The sequence below is a fragment of the Hipposideros armiger genome, unplaced genomic scaffold, assembly GCF_001890085.2.
Source record: "Hipposideros armiger isolate ML-2016 unplaced genomic scaffold, ASM189008v1 scaffold_205, whole genome shotgun sequence".
In the NCBI taxonomy this organism is placed as follows: domain Eukaryota; kingdom Metazoa; phylum Chordata; class Mammalia; order Chiroptera; family Hipposideridae; genus Hipposideros; species Hipposideros armiger.
Genome location: NW_017731555.1, coordinates 2474444 through 2488930, shown reverse-complemented (window position 1 = coordinate 2488930; position 14487 = coordinate 2474444). Strand labels below are relative to the sequence as shown.

The 14487-nt window shown below is 41.2% G+C and overlaps 1 protein-coding gene across 9 annotated transcripts in view; it reads left to right on the top strand.

Moving 5' to 3' along the window:
* The window catches only part of RAPGEF4 (Rap guanine nucleotide exchange factor 4), a 298057-nt gene that overhangs the window by 204651 nt on the left and 78919 nt on the right, over window positions 1-14487 (top strand). For 7 of the 9 annotated variants that reach the window (XM_019653711.1, XM_019653714.1, XM_019653715.1 and 4 more), the window contains 4 exons: window positions 7944-7997; window positions 8286-8392; window positions 12371-12492; window positions 14059-14242. In XM_019653711.1, the coding sequence (XP_019509256.1) occupies window positions 7944-7997; window positions 8286-8392; window positions 12371-12492; window positions 14059-14242 (467 nt within the window). The remainder of the gene's footprint in view (window positions 1-7943; window positions 7998-8285; window positions 8393-12370; window positions 12493-14058; window positions 14243-14487) is intronic. The other 2 variants (XM_019653708.1, XM_019653713.1) reach the window with 1 other exon arrangement.

Below are 14487 nucleotides of genomic sequence, written 5' to 3'. Positions count from 1 at the left end.
GGGGACTAGAGTCAGAGAAGTGCCCTTACCCAAGATGAGATGATACCCTAGTCAAGTCTTTTCCCTGGAGAATAGCCCTTTGTTATGGAGAATACTCTGGGTATATTTCACAATGCTTTCTCTTCCTCCCCACCCCCACCGCCACCCCAGCCAGAGCCACAAGGAGATCTTTTTTGGCTCTTTTTTGGCTCTTCATCAAGAGAACCTGGTGAGGTTCCAGGATGCAAAATCCATAAAAGTGTAGGGGCCCACCCAAGACTGTCTGTCCTCCCATGGAAGTTTGTCACTTTCAAGCTACTCCACATTCAGCCACCAGCAATTCATCAAAATTACCATTGTTAAAAGATAAACTGAGGCATATTAAAAATTGTAAGAGTTTATTTGAGCAAAAATTGATTAGAATCTGTCAGCACCACACTGGAAGTTCAGAGCCAGCAGGCGCTCAGGGAGATACTTTTATAGAGAAAAGGTAGAAGAAACAAAGTAAGGAAATTTTTGACTGGCTATAACTTCCAGCCTAGTTGGCTGTTTGTGATAGGTTGTCCTTGGGTTTCAATTTCGTAGCCTTGGTACATTGACAGGTGTGGACAGAAAAGGGGCCACAGGTTAAACCTGAGAGCTTAGAAGACTAAAACTAAGATGGCGTGAACACACGCACAAAAAAATTTTTAACTAAGTGGGCCATGGTGGGAAGTCACATCTTCAGCGTCCTCATTAAGTTAATCTGTGCCTTTTCAGTGGGCTTGTTCTTTGTCTTTTTGTACCTAAGATAACATCTTTAATCCTTCCCCCACCCCCACCCCCACCAGATCTGGAAACTGCAAAATTCCTCATTATCATGCTTGTCTCCTGATTACCATCTCTATGTGCTGTAAAGAGCAAACTGTTAGCTATCCTGCACCCACCTGTGTGGGAGGAGTACCTGTCTCTCCAATTTACTTTTATCCAATCCCAGAAATTTCCCTGCTTTGCTTTCTCCCACCCGCTTAATCTATCACCAGTGGATTTCATGTAACCTTTCTCCTTCGATTTTATGTATAAAATAAGCTTTAAGACTGCCATTCTTTGGAGCATTTTCTCAATCCGTTGAGATTTTGCTTCCCAGCAATTGTAGACAGTTTGGCTCAAATAAACGCTTATAAGTTTTCTTTTAGGCTGGATGTTTTTCGTCAACACAGGTTAGATTTTGATTTGCTCACACAGGCCACAATCACATGAGAGACTCATTGGTCCAATGGCCTCCTTGTTTAATTAATTTAACACCATTTAAGTGTTCCTCCCAGTTTGTAGTTTCTGTTCATAGTAGGCTAATCTGAGCTGTGACTTTCCAGATCCTTTGTCTCTCCATATTTTGGGGTGGTAGTTTGCTCTGCAACCTCAGTTCTCTGACAGGCCCAAGAGAAGTCATTGTTTTCACTTTATTCAGCATTTTCTTGTTGTAAGGATGGGTGTGACAACTTTCAATCTCTCTACATGTAGAAGCTGAAACTAGACATTTATAAGCCAATTTTGACTTGGGGAATTAAAAAAAAAAGCCTGCAAATGGAAGCCGAAGAGGTCAATAGATGATTTTTCCATTATTTAATAAATGGAAAACCTTACATAGTTATTTCAGAGTGGTGAAATCTGTCTATGAGTCTGACTCAGTCTTTAATTTCATCCAGTCATCCAAAGACTGATGACACTGCCGATAATTTTTATAAGAATGAGGCATGCATTTCTAAGACCTTAGTTGTATTATTCCAAAATGCCAAAACAAGTGTAACTACTAAAAGTATATCATTTTCACTAAAAAAAAAATTGAATATTATTCTCCCACCTCCTAAGGATTTCCTTACCTGAAATGAAAAAGGGGGATTTGGAAATTCAGAATGTAGTTGCTTTTATTTGTTGACTCATATTATCTCACTAATTGTTTAACCCATAGAAGTTTTGCTTTCCCAATATGCTCAAGAGCTAGTTTAGACCAGGCACTTTATCAGAATCTCCTTTAGCCTAGCACGTTGCTCTGCACATGATATGCCTTTATTAAAGACTTGAATTAAATTGGATGTGGACTTATGTGACTTTTTATTGCACTGCTGCCAGAGTTCTGTCATGAGCTTTGTGTCCCAATCCGGCTTGTTATTCTTATCTCTTGGCTTAAAATGTTGTGCCTTGCAAAAGGCTTCTGCGAGCAAATACTTGAGTACAAAGAATTATCTGCTTTCAAAAGGGTCTAACTATGGTTTTTCATGAAGCCTATTACAGTTCCTTATACTTTAATATAATCTACTGGGGAGTTATTGTGCACCTTGTAAGGGAGAATAAATTCTTATTTTTCATCACCTGATTAGTATTTCTGAATTGGCTCTGGTGCCAAGAGGAATATTTTTTCCTCACTGTGTCTCCTTTTCAGTAGTAATAGAAACATAATAAAAAGCAGTAGAATGCATCCTCTCTCCAGAAACAAACAAAAAAAAAACCCAATTACGGTCAATCCTAAGGGAAGTCTTCAATGGAGAATGCCAAGAAAAGCAGAGAGAAAGCTGAATACCTCTGCCCTTATCTGTTCTCTCTGCTTAGCTTTTTAGGATCATATTTTCCTAGCCCAATTTGGATTCTTTCATGCCCAGGTTGGGAGAAAGAATTTTTATCCTCAACACATGATTGACATGTTGAAATGTATGAAATTTAATTGGAGAAGAGTCCATTCCTTTTAGGGCCAACTTATGATATGTGTTTTCCGGCTATAGGTCAAAACATAGGGCCACCCTAAGAAACAAACCGTGGCAGCATTAATCAAGGCTCCTCTGTACTCGCCTGCTGTCCACGTTCCTTGTCTGTAGCCCAGCAGGGAGAATGCCTGGGGGATATAATAGCGGTAGAGGGCTGAGAGGTAGATATGGCAGCCCTTTCTCCACTCTGTGGCCACTGCAGCCACCCTGCTGTGCCAGTCCTGAGCCTGTTTGTCCTCAGGGCAATTCTTTGCAACTTCCTGTGCTCTGCTGTGCCTGCAAGGAGGCTGACTTCTGTAGAGTGTTTCCCAGGCTCCTCTGACCTTGGGGTTGCTTTTAGAGCTGGTTTTCTAGTTTGATCATCTCGCTACCTCTTCTGTTTACCTTAATCATTTATAAAATGAAATTATTTTCCTTATTCCTCTGGCTTCTGGCCGGAGGGACATTGGATGTGAGAGGGTCTCGCCTCACTCTCAGCAGCGGGAGGGCGTGCAGCGTCTGCCCCCGCGGCCCTACCATTAGCACCTGGAGGCTCTCCGGGGTTCCAGCTTCCACCAGGACACCTGGCTCAGGCTCTGGTCATGTCTCCTTCTCTTCTATCAGTTGATCCGAGGCTTCCTACTTTTATAACATCTGGGTTACCTCCCTGTCACCTGCTTGGCTTAGCTCTTCCACCATTCCAGCCAGTTCCAGCATTAAATCCCTTCTGTGGGAAACACTGAGCAGTTTCCACTTTCCTGCTAGGACTCTGACTGCTACCCATGTCCCTGGCATGTTTGTCTTACCCCTAGTAGGGCAGTTCCTCAATGCCAAATGTTTTATTGTCACAAAGTTGCTTTTTAAAAAGTTAATTTATCTATTCATCCATTGATGGATATTTGGGTTGTTTCCATATCTTGACCTTTGTGAATAATGCTGAGATAAACATGGGAATAAAAGAAAGCATATATATATATATATATATATATATATATATATATATATATATGCTGTATATATATTATTCAGCCATGAGAAAGGCTATCCTGCCATTTGTGACAACATGGATGGACCTTGAGCACATTATGCTAAGCAAGATAAAGTCAGACAAAGAAAGACAAAAACTGTATGATATCACTTTTATGTGGAATGTAAAAAAGTGAAACCTATAGAAATCAAAGAGTAAAATTCAGGTTACCAGAGGATGGTGGGGAGGAATAAGAGGGATGGTGTTTAAGGGTACAAACTTTTAATGAGTACTAAATAAACCATAGAGATTTAATGCACAGCGTAATGAACATAGACAATAATATTGTACTATCATTATGTAAGGTGATAAATACACTATATCAGCAATCTTATTATAATATATAAATGTATCAAATAACAGTGCTGTGCACCTTAAACTTACACAGTGTTACATGTCAAATTTATTCAAGTAAAAAAATTAGTTAATTCAGACCAACCATGATACACGGTGCTATCATCTCAGTAGGTCATTGAATTTATTGCTGGAAACTCTTAAAATCAAGTCTGATACCTGATAACCCAGAAGGGCTTCAATGCTTTTTTCTCAGTGAAGTTGAGTCAAACAGAACACAAACTCTTCCGAAGGGTGAGCCATGATGTCTGTAGAGAAAAGAGCAGGTGGGATGGGGTCACTGTTCCTGCAGCCCAGACACGGGACTGGATTCAACCCCCAGTTCTTTCAGTTATTAAGTAGAAGCTCAGTCCCTACCTGCCTCTGCCCTTAGTTTACTCAATAAAAAATGAGAGTCATAATAAAATAAGGAGATGACATGTAGAAGGGCACATGTGCGGACAACATGTATAAAGGTTCCGTTACAGGAAAAGCTTGGTCCTGCCTGAGGGCTGCTTTTCTTGTTTTGTTTTGTTTCAGGTGTACAAAGCAACCTGTGTAGGGCTGCTCTTTTTGTCTTCATTCTCACTAATATCACCGTGTTGCTTCTTTCCCTGTTCTATCTAACCTAATCGTTTATAAAATGAAATTCTTTTCCTTATTCTCTAAAGCACAGCTACGGTGAAATTCTCAACTTTATTTGAAAGCCAAGGGAAACCAAAAAGGGAAAATAAATAATCAGATACAAAAACAATAAAGTCACACTCATAAATGGAGGGGTCCCTGAAGAGGCGTTAGCCTATGACTGTTTTCTACAACATATGGTGGCTACATTCCAGCGTGGCTCTTAGAACATAAGCGTTTGCTTAACTGAATATAGTGTTCCTTTCAAAGGCAAATTTTTACTCCCCCAAAATAAAACTTTCCCTGCTTTCACCCTGCATGTATTCCTTGGAGATTTTATTTAAATGAAGGGACTGTCTCCTTCTCAAAGCATCCATTCATTATGTCATCCCCAAACTACAACCTTTGAGCCAGGGAAGGTTTTAAGAATGTTGCCTTTTGCAGATCCTGGAGGTACCAGGATTATCTAGCTAAAAGGCAATCTTGTGTACACTGTATCCTTTTCATTGCAAATCCAAAGAACAATTCTGGTTGAAGCCTGATGCTTCCCCTGCTTTTATAATACTTCCTTTTCAGTTTCCAAGGGACCAAAATAGGAACTATCCAACAAAATAAACTAACTTCAGGACCACTTGTTAGCATTTTGTTAAAATATAGCCATTTCTGTAGAAACAAACAAAAAGATGGAATTTTCAAATAACGTTTCCTTGCACCTACTGAAGAATCAACAATCATCAGTAACCCTCAAGCATGGGCATTTTCTTGACCTGTGGCTCTGCCAGCTTCTCAAAGACAACTGCAAAGGAAAGTAACTTTTTCAAATAGGAAATAGAAGATCACCTCAGAATCCCACATCCATCTGTTCTAGACCACATATACCTGCACCTCTTTCTTCCAGGACAAGAAGAAGAAATGGGTTTCTACTGTTATTTTCAGGAGTAACCAGAGGCTTCTAAATTTGGATAGATAACCAGGCACCATCCTAGACATATTAACCCGCCCATGGAATGTAAAGAGGCAGGACGCACATTTCTAGGACCCTGATGCATGCTGATCTGGTGCTTTGGAACATCTTTTCAGGGGATTTAGCATCACAGAATTCTGTCTTCTTTGAGGAGGTGACACAAGCACTAGGACTCCATGAGCTCATGGTCCTTCTCCCACCAAAAGGTCTAACAGAAGGGAGCACAGGCTATTTCTGGGTAAAGTTGGTGTCTGTTTAAAGCTACTATTGAATTGGACCAGGTTGAAATGCGTTGGTCTATACTCTATGCTGATTATAGACAGTATGCTGCTAGGATACTATAATGTTGCTTGACACCTGCGCTCTAGTGATTTCAAGAGGGAAAGAAAAAAAGCCTACTAGATGCCAGCGAGGTGGTAAAAATGTTTAAGTAAGTTCAGTGAGATTTCAGTCATGCTGAAATGTCTCATCTATTCTTTTCTTAAAGCTTAGTATTCTTTTCACTTTTTCCTTAATGCTATTATAATATTAAAAGCATCAACCCACCTGAAATTTATCATTAATAAAAAGGAAGGTATATGTTTATACATGTATATTTGTATTTAGGTACTTAAAGTATTTTAAATTAATATGGACTTTTATTTCCCCACTGATTGTATATTTTTAAAATTAGGACTAGAGAGAAAACCAGCCACTTTATTTTCCATGTAATGGCTTCTAGTTGCAAAAAGTAGCGTTTTTAGTATGGAGTATAATTGTCTCTGTATTAGTTTTCTGTCACTGCTATAACAAATTGCCACAAGCTTAGTGGCTTAAAACAACAGATGTTAATAGGCTTTGAGTGCTGTAGTTTAGAAGTTTTTTTTTTTTTAGCTGAGCCATCCTGCTACCTGTTGGCAGCTCAGCGGCTGCTCAGCTCCGGCTGGACTCGAACCGCTGTTGCTCAGAGCTCAAACTCTTGAGCGAGCTCTTAACCAACTGAGCCACTCGGCCGGCCCAATTAGAAGTCTTAAGTGGGTCTCACTGGGCTAAAATCAAGGTGTCCACAGATGAGTTCCTCTGGAGACTCTGGGGAGAAACCCATGTATTGTTTTGCCTTTCCATCTTCTAGAGGCAGCCCTCATTCCTTGGCTCTTGGCCTCTTCCATCATCAAGGCCAGCAAAATAGGGCTGATTCCTATGCTCTCTGTTATTTCTATGGCTCTTAACTCTTCTGCCTCCCTCCTCCATCTTTTAAGGACCCATATGATTACATTGGACCCACCTGAAGCACTAGGATAATCTCCCACTTTGACCCTTATTAATCACATCTACAGAGTCCCTTTCACCATGGAATCTAGTATAATCACAGGCCTGGAGATAAGGACATGGACATCTTTTAGGGGAGGATTATTCTTCCTACTACAACCTCATAAATAAACCTACCATCTTTTCTTACCTTCTGGAAATGACATAAACAGTGTAGTATTGATGGTTCGACCATCACCTTTGACTGACTCTATCTCCTCCATTGGGGAATGCCATTACCAGGTATTTCAGAGAAATAGAAGGGGTTTGGGTAGGACTAGGGGACTTAACTGTGTAGCAAGTCATTTCCCTGGAATTTCACTTTCAGTACCTTCATTTGAAGAATGTGGATAATGACAGGAGCTTTATCTAGACCCTAGAGCTACCCTGACAGTTCCAGAATCCTGAAAACTGTACACCACCTTGCAAATGAAAGAGACAAGCTGGAAAAAAAAAAAAGAAAGAAAGAGACAAGCTGCACCAGTGGGTTCTAAGAACTCAAATGCATACAACTACCAAAAAGCATCATTTAAAAATTAAAACTTTAAAAAAAAATACAAATTGCAGAAAAAGAAAAAGAATCTTAACTACAAGAGGGAGGATGAAATTGCTCATTCCATCCTAAATCGATACTTTATCCCTATCTCCTGAAATAGGTTGTTTTAATCTCTATTCATGTTTATCTTGTTTTGCTTTTTCCTCTCCTCTGATGTTTGTTATGCTTTGAGTAGATATCAATTCCCTTCTCATTAAGCCTACAAACATCTAATCGTTCCTATCTGTTTTTTCCATTTTTAATCATTTATATTTAAATTTTGGCAAATGGAATGTTCTAATTTTGCCCTTTGAATGCCTGTGCATTCAAGTTCTATAGGCAGATTTTATGTCTTGTTTTTTAAATTCTATTTTGAGTTTTATAAAAATAGATGTTTCTTATTATTCCCCCAACCCATAATTTTCTTTAGTGAGCATTTTGTTTAATTTTCTTTTGCTTTAACATTTTATTTTTCAGACACCTCTCATTGAACCTCACGTTCCTCTTCGTCCTGCTAACACCATTACCAAGGTAATGGGATGTAGGTGGGTTGATGAGCCATCAGTAACCCCTGGAGGTAGTTCATATGTCAGAGCATCACATCAGCAGCCTCAGATGCATTTTCTAGAGATGATAAATATTCAGGGTGTCTCAGTTCTCAACACAAAACAGTGACATGTCACACAAGTGAACAATGTAAATGTCTGAGTTGTATTTTTCAAGCCAGAGTCAAATTGGAGAGTGATTTAAGGATTCATCTGGTTTGTTTTCCATCTATAAACTCTCCTTTCTCTTCCCTTCCTTCTACCTGGAACCCAGGTCCCTTCAGAGAAGATCCTCAGGGCTGGAAAAATTTTACGAAATGCCATTCTTTCTCGGGCACCTCACATGATACGAGATAGAAAATACCACCTAAAGACATACAGGTATGTGCAGTAATTCTACAGGGTGTGGCCCCCTCAGGTTCATGTCCGGTGAAATTGGAACAAACTTGCATTTCTCTGTTTTTCATCTGTGGCCAGCATGGTTTATATTCCTCCAGGTTCTGGAAGATCTAAGCTTGCCTTGGATACCGCTTAACTTGAATTATCCTTAATATTCCCAGTAGTTACACCTAAACAAATTTGCTTGGAGATTGGTTTCATTGTGATGAACAAAGAGAAGAAAACTTTTGTATTTCTATTTGTTTGCTAGTGTTTTAGGAAAACTACATTTAGATGAGAGTTAACTAACATTTGCTGAGTATTTATTTATGCTTGAAGCCCTAGAAGGTCACGTTCCATACGTTATCTCATTTCATCCTCACCACAACCTGCTAGGTAGGTGTATGACCATTTTTCAGATGATAAAACTGAGGCTCAGGGAGATTAAATAATTTCCCTTGCCCAAGAAAATATATCTAGCGGGTGGCAGAGCAAGGATTTAAACCAAGGTTGGTTGATTTCCAAGTTCAGTGATCTTTTCATTCATTGTATCTTTTATTTGTTCCACAAATTTATTAAGCACCTACTGGCCGCCATGCACTATTGTGTTCCAAGCTCTAAGGATACAGGAGTGAAAAAAATATACAATGTCCTTTACAGAGTTTGCCTTCTAATGTGTATTTTATTCTATTATGCGTATGATAAGATATACAGCATATGGTAAGATATACATGCCATACCTATAATCATATAGAATTAAGGATTCATTATAGCTGTCACTGCAGTTTTTAAAAAACTGATAAAGACTGGAGCTGCATGATTTAGTTGAAACTTCTGGGATGACTGAACCATAGTGTGTCAACTAAGAATTCATGTCTAATTTTTAATTTTTTATTTTATCAATTCAATAAGGGTTTAGGAACTAGAATGGCCTGTCTATAGCACACAAGCCTTCATGCTGTCTCCCTGCACCCACTATTCAGACTCACAGCCCTCTTTCAGCAATCAGTCAGACACCCTTTCCCATTGAGCCTAGACATGACTTCAGAACCCATCAGACTTGGCATGAGTCAAAGCCAGTTTGATTCACATGAACCAAGTTCATAAGACACAGTGAAAAGCTAAAATACACATTTTGAAGTCACCATTTTAAAGTATACACATACATACATACATACATATACACATACATACATACATATATATACATATATCCCTTTAAATTCTTTTTTGTTATTTATTTAGGTTTGTTATTGTTGTTTTAAAGAATATATATATATATTTCTAGTGATTGCCAACCTGTAAAATGACACCTGGCTCATCCTACAGCAAACCTTTGAGTATTTGTGCCTCAAGATCCAGCCTCTTGTTCAAGGACAGAGATGGAAAGACACTGCAAATTCTTCCTCTGGGGATCACTTTTTCTTCACTCCACGCAAACGAGCACTCTTCTGTGTGCATTTGTCATGAATATGTTTACAAGACCAAAATTGGCAGTTTATTTGTTACTCTTTGATTGGCCTCTTCTTGACAGAATTTTGGAAATGAGGTGGGATTTGAGAAACACGTCAGTCTTATCAGTAGGACATTCCTCTTAGTACACAGCCCATCTCATAAGATAAATTGTCCATCGAGGCCTTTCAGTGTTGGTATTTACTAGCCAGCATTTTGGGTGATTACAGTCATCTCCCCAACCTTAGAAGCTACTTCTGTTTGGAGTCTGTGGTCCCTACACACTGTTATAATTTCAAGGGGAGTAAAGGTTTAAAAAAATTGTGATCACATGTCCCAGAGGTAGTTCAACCTCTTAAACTCATTGAGTGGATATTAAAATCTCACATGGCTAAAGGACCTTTCTCTTTTTAAATTTTTTATTGTTTTTCCCTTTAATTTAAGATGTGATTATGCTTTCCTAAGTGTAATTACGTTATGGAAATTCCGTTAAAATGTGTCATCTTTGGTGACAGATAATGGAAACTAGAAGTCAGAAGCCATAATCTCTTTCTTGCTCCATAGTACTAAGTTTTTAAACCTCCGAAATATAGGTGTTATGTCTGTTCCACGCCCTATGACACAAATTAATGACCTGTTGGTAATGACATATGGACTCAACGGGAAGCCAGAGGCATGCTTTCTTTTTTGTGCAGTACAGTTTGAGTTTCTTATCCCAGATCTTGTTCCCCGTTCCATCCTCATCCTCCCTCCAGCACTTCACCCCACTGTATCATTGCTGTAGCTCTAGGGGGTTAAAGTCTCCCAGATGCACTATCATCCTCAGTGATCACTATCCTGGAGATCTGCTTTCAGTTCTAACATGGCTAGGGATCACTAACAGAGAAGAAACCCAGTGATTCCATCAGCTACAAGTGGACAGCTGTGTGCTTTTGTTCTGTATTCTGACTGCAGGATTCTTATACCCTGGACCAGGGCCCAGATGATCTGAGATCATCTCCATTCTGTGTGCTCTTTTTAGTAAAGGTAATCATTGAATTAAAAGCCACATGGGATTGATTTTTTTAATACTTTTACAAGACCGTTCCCATTCATAAATTCTCAAATTAGAAGAGGAATATTTTGGCAGGTCATATGTTTGGTTCAGAATGAATAGTACCTAGGTGCCTCAAATTTTGCCCCTTGCAGCTCTCATGTGTGGGTGTAGACTGTAACCAGAGCAGGCCTGGAAATGAATGGCTTCTCAGTACATCCGCCTTGTGAAATATTCTAGGGTCAGACCTGAATCAGGGCATCCCAGGAGCGCTGATAGGTTTCAGAGTTCCTAGCCTGTTAGAACTGGAAATGGCCTTAGAGACCATCTTTTCCTCCTCCTTTCTTTTACAGGTGAGAAAACTGAGAACCAGAGAGTTGAAATGATATGGCCAAAGTCACCTAGCTAATAAGTCGTGGACCTGGTGCTGTACCTCAGGACACCTCCCAGGCTAAGCCTCTTCCTAAAGTGCCACAACACCAGGAATCTCCTCAATTTAAACTGGAGGAGCTCCCTGGGCTTGACACAGCCTTAGCCCGTGCCCCAGAGCTAGTGGCATCCTTAGCATGGGAGGGAGGCCACCAGTGACTCAGACCCAGCTGTGAGCAGCCCGCAGCTCTGTGACTTTCTGCCTGTTCCATTGTCCCTTGGGATTCATCCCTAGGCCTTAAAGTTCCATTCCCTCCCTTGAGCCATCATGCCACAGACACCTATCCTTCTCTCTTGCCCCACTGAAGGTTTTAGTGTTTCCTAACATGTGTAGGTAATTACATGTTTCCAACATGTTTCCTAATGCATGTAGTTTGCCCATCCTGACCAACTTACCGCAGAGGGGGCGTCTTCAGGATGACTGTGTGACTATACAGAAAGCATTTGGAGCTCTTCAGATGACAGGCTCTGTAGAAGTGCTGTTGCTCATTACGTAGAACTTATTTATAAGAGATTTGCATCGCTAATTGCTTGTTTCTCCCAATACCCCTCTGAGGAACATCAGTAGTATTACTTGAAAATATAAAGTGCTATATAATTTTGCACTTATACAGTGCCTTTCATGGAGCACCACCGAGTGACTCACAAGCATTAACTCATTCCTTGCAAAGCTCAGGTGAGGGAAGTCAGAGTTTTGCTTTGCCTTCATTGTACACTGAGATTTTTCTGTGACAGGCACAAGATGAGACAGTTTCTGGCCCCGCCATTTTCAGCTTGCCAGATAACGCTCCCTGTCTAGCAGCCCGTTGGTCTCCCCTGGTGCTGCAACTTGTAATGCTTTTTGGTTTAGTCAGCTTTGCTTAGAAGGTTCTGTCATGAGCGGAGTGGTTTCATTGGTTCGTACAAGAGTTTGAGAACCCAAGGCCACACCATGTGGTGCTTTGTTTGCAGTGAGCCCTGCTTACGGTGGAAGAGCACTAAGTTCTTTCAGAGGATCTCTTCTCAAAAGACACCTCTTCATCAGCAAGGGGGTGATCTCCCATCCTTTGTGTCCCACCTCCCCTTAGACAATGCTGTGTGGGAACCGAGCTGGTGGACTGGATGCTGCAGCAGACTCCATGTGTTCACTCCCGAACGCAGGCTGTTGGCATGTGGCAAGTCCTGGTAGAAGACGGCGTTCTCAACCATGGTAAGATAAGCCACAGTCCCTGGAAAACCCTCAAGAAATGCTAAGCGCGTTTCCCTGGGTAAGTTGCTGCTAAGCTCCCAAATGGGCAAGAAAGAATTATGATCCCTTTAGGGACCCGCAGAGCTAGCATCTTCATTTAGCACTACAGATGCAGGAGTGGATGCTATTGATTGCTGTGTTCCACCATTGTACCTTCCTAACTTGGGAGACTGTATGAAGGGAAAATGAAATTGCAACCGAGTGCATCAGTTCCAATTATGTTTATTAGTTTGCATTCACGGTTTGTTGATAGTGTGATTATCCTCTGAGCACTGCAGAGCCATCCTAATGCAGGAGCAGGATGAAGAGCCGCGAGATGTGGGCCTGGGCTGATGACATGAAAGAAAGTAATGAATTCAGAGGCTGCCTTTTAACCATGGTTATCTGAGAGAGCCAATTTGTATACCCACAAGAGGACTGTATTTAAAATCAGGAATGTGCTCTGCCATTGCAGCCCCTGATATCCGCGGGGGCTGCACTTGAGCAGAGTAGCTATTCAGGACTGGAGTGGGACTGTGGTCGAACTGCTCATGCCATTTGTGCGAAGACCACTTTTCCAAACTGACACACCATTAAAATCATTCATTTAATTTACCAACACCTGGGAATCTATGGATGGTCTTGTCAGTGCTTCTCAGGCTTAAATATGCGCAGATCACCTGGGACTCTTGTTAAAATTCAGATTCTGATTCAGCAGGATGGACGTGGGTCCTCAGGGTCTGCACTTCCAACATGCTCCCAGATGCCGCGGTCCTGAGAGCACATTTTGAGTAGCAAGGATTTACCACCTCTCTATCTTTTGGTGGTGTTGATATTCCAATCTGAAAAGGGGCTTGAAAGCTTTAAGATGTATAGAATGAAGGACTGAGCCGAGTTTACTGACTTTGTCCTTCTGAGATCTAAATCTTTTTCTTTAGAGGGAACAAGAGAAAAAACTTTTCAAAATCCGAACTGGAAGGAAATGACCATAGACCCTCCTAAGGGATCTTAAGACCTAGAAGCTTGATCTAGTCAGCTTTATTCAAACAATTTTCTTCTAACTTTTTTGAAGTGCAGATAGGCATGTTTATAACCCGTACATATAGAAACAAAAGCATGAACTCTGATCCTGACAAAGTAAGGTTTTTTTTAAGTCTGTACTTTCAAAAACCATTTTACAGCATGAGCTGGCAGTTGGTTATTTCCCGGTTTGGGACATATGTCCCACATGCTAGAAAATGTCACCAAGGCAATTTTTGCTGGTCAAAGTGCTCATCTCAGACAAGTTGGCAGGTTGTCATGAGCTAGTCCTAGGGCGGCCCAGGAGGTGGGCGGGTCAGAGAGAGCTGTGAGGTGTGTGCCTGCAGCCGGACGTCAATGTCTTCCAGCTGCACAGCCCTGGGCGAGGCAGAGTGAGAAGGATGAGGAGTCTCACCACTTTGCTGCCACTTGGCTCTCTTGCCCGACACCATCCATTTGTTTCCGGTAACCGGGGCCGGGAGGCAGAGGTGCAGCAACAGCTGACGCTTGCCTCCATGTTTCCCGTAGTGGACCAGGAGCATCATTTCCAAGACAAATATTTATTTTATCGATTTCTGGACGACGAGCACGAGGATGCCTCGTTGCCAACTGAGGAGGAGAAGAAGGAATGTGATGAAGAGCTCCAGGACACCATGCTGCTGCTGTCGCAGATGGGCCCCGATGCCCACATGCGGATGATCCTCCGCAAACCGTGAGTAAGCGCGCGGTACACACCCGCTCTGGTCACCGGGGCCTGCAGTGTGCAGGCATGCACGCCCAGGCCGGGAGGAGAGAGGCTGATTTCAAAAGTCCTGGTCTCACCCGGGGCCAAAGGAGAGACGGAAGGGTGATACAGCAGTGTTGGTCTATTTTCTATTTTATTTTCATCCAGATATCTCCATTTCTATTTAGCATGAGTTAAAACAGAGATTTTTTTTTTTTTTTTTAGTGGTTGGC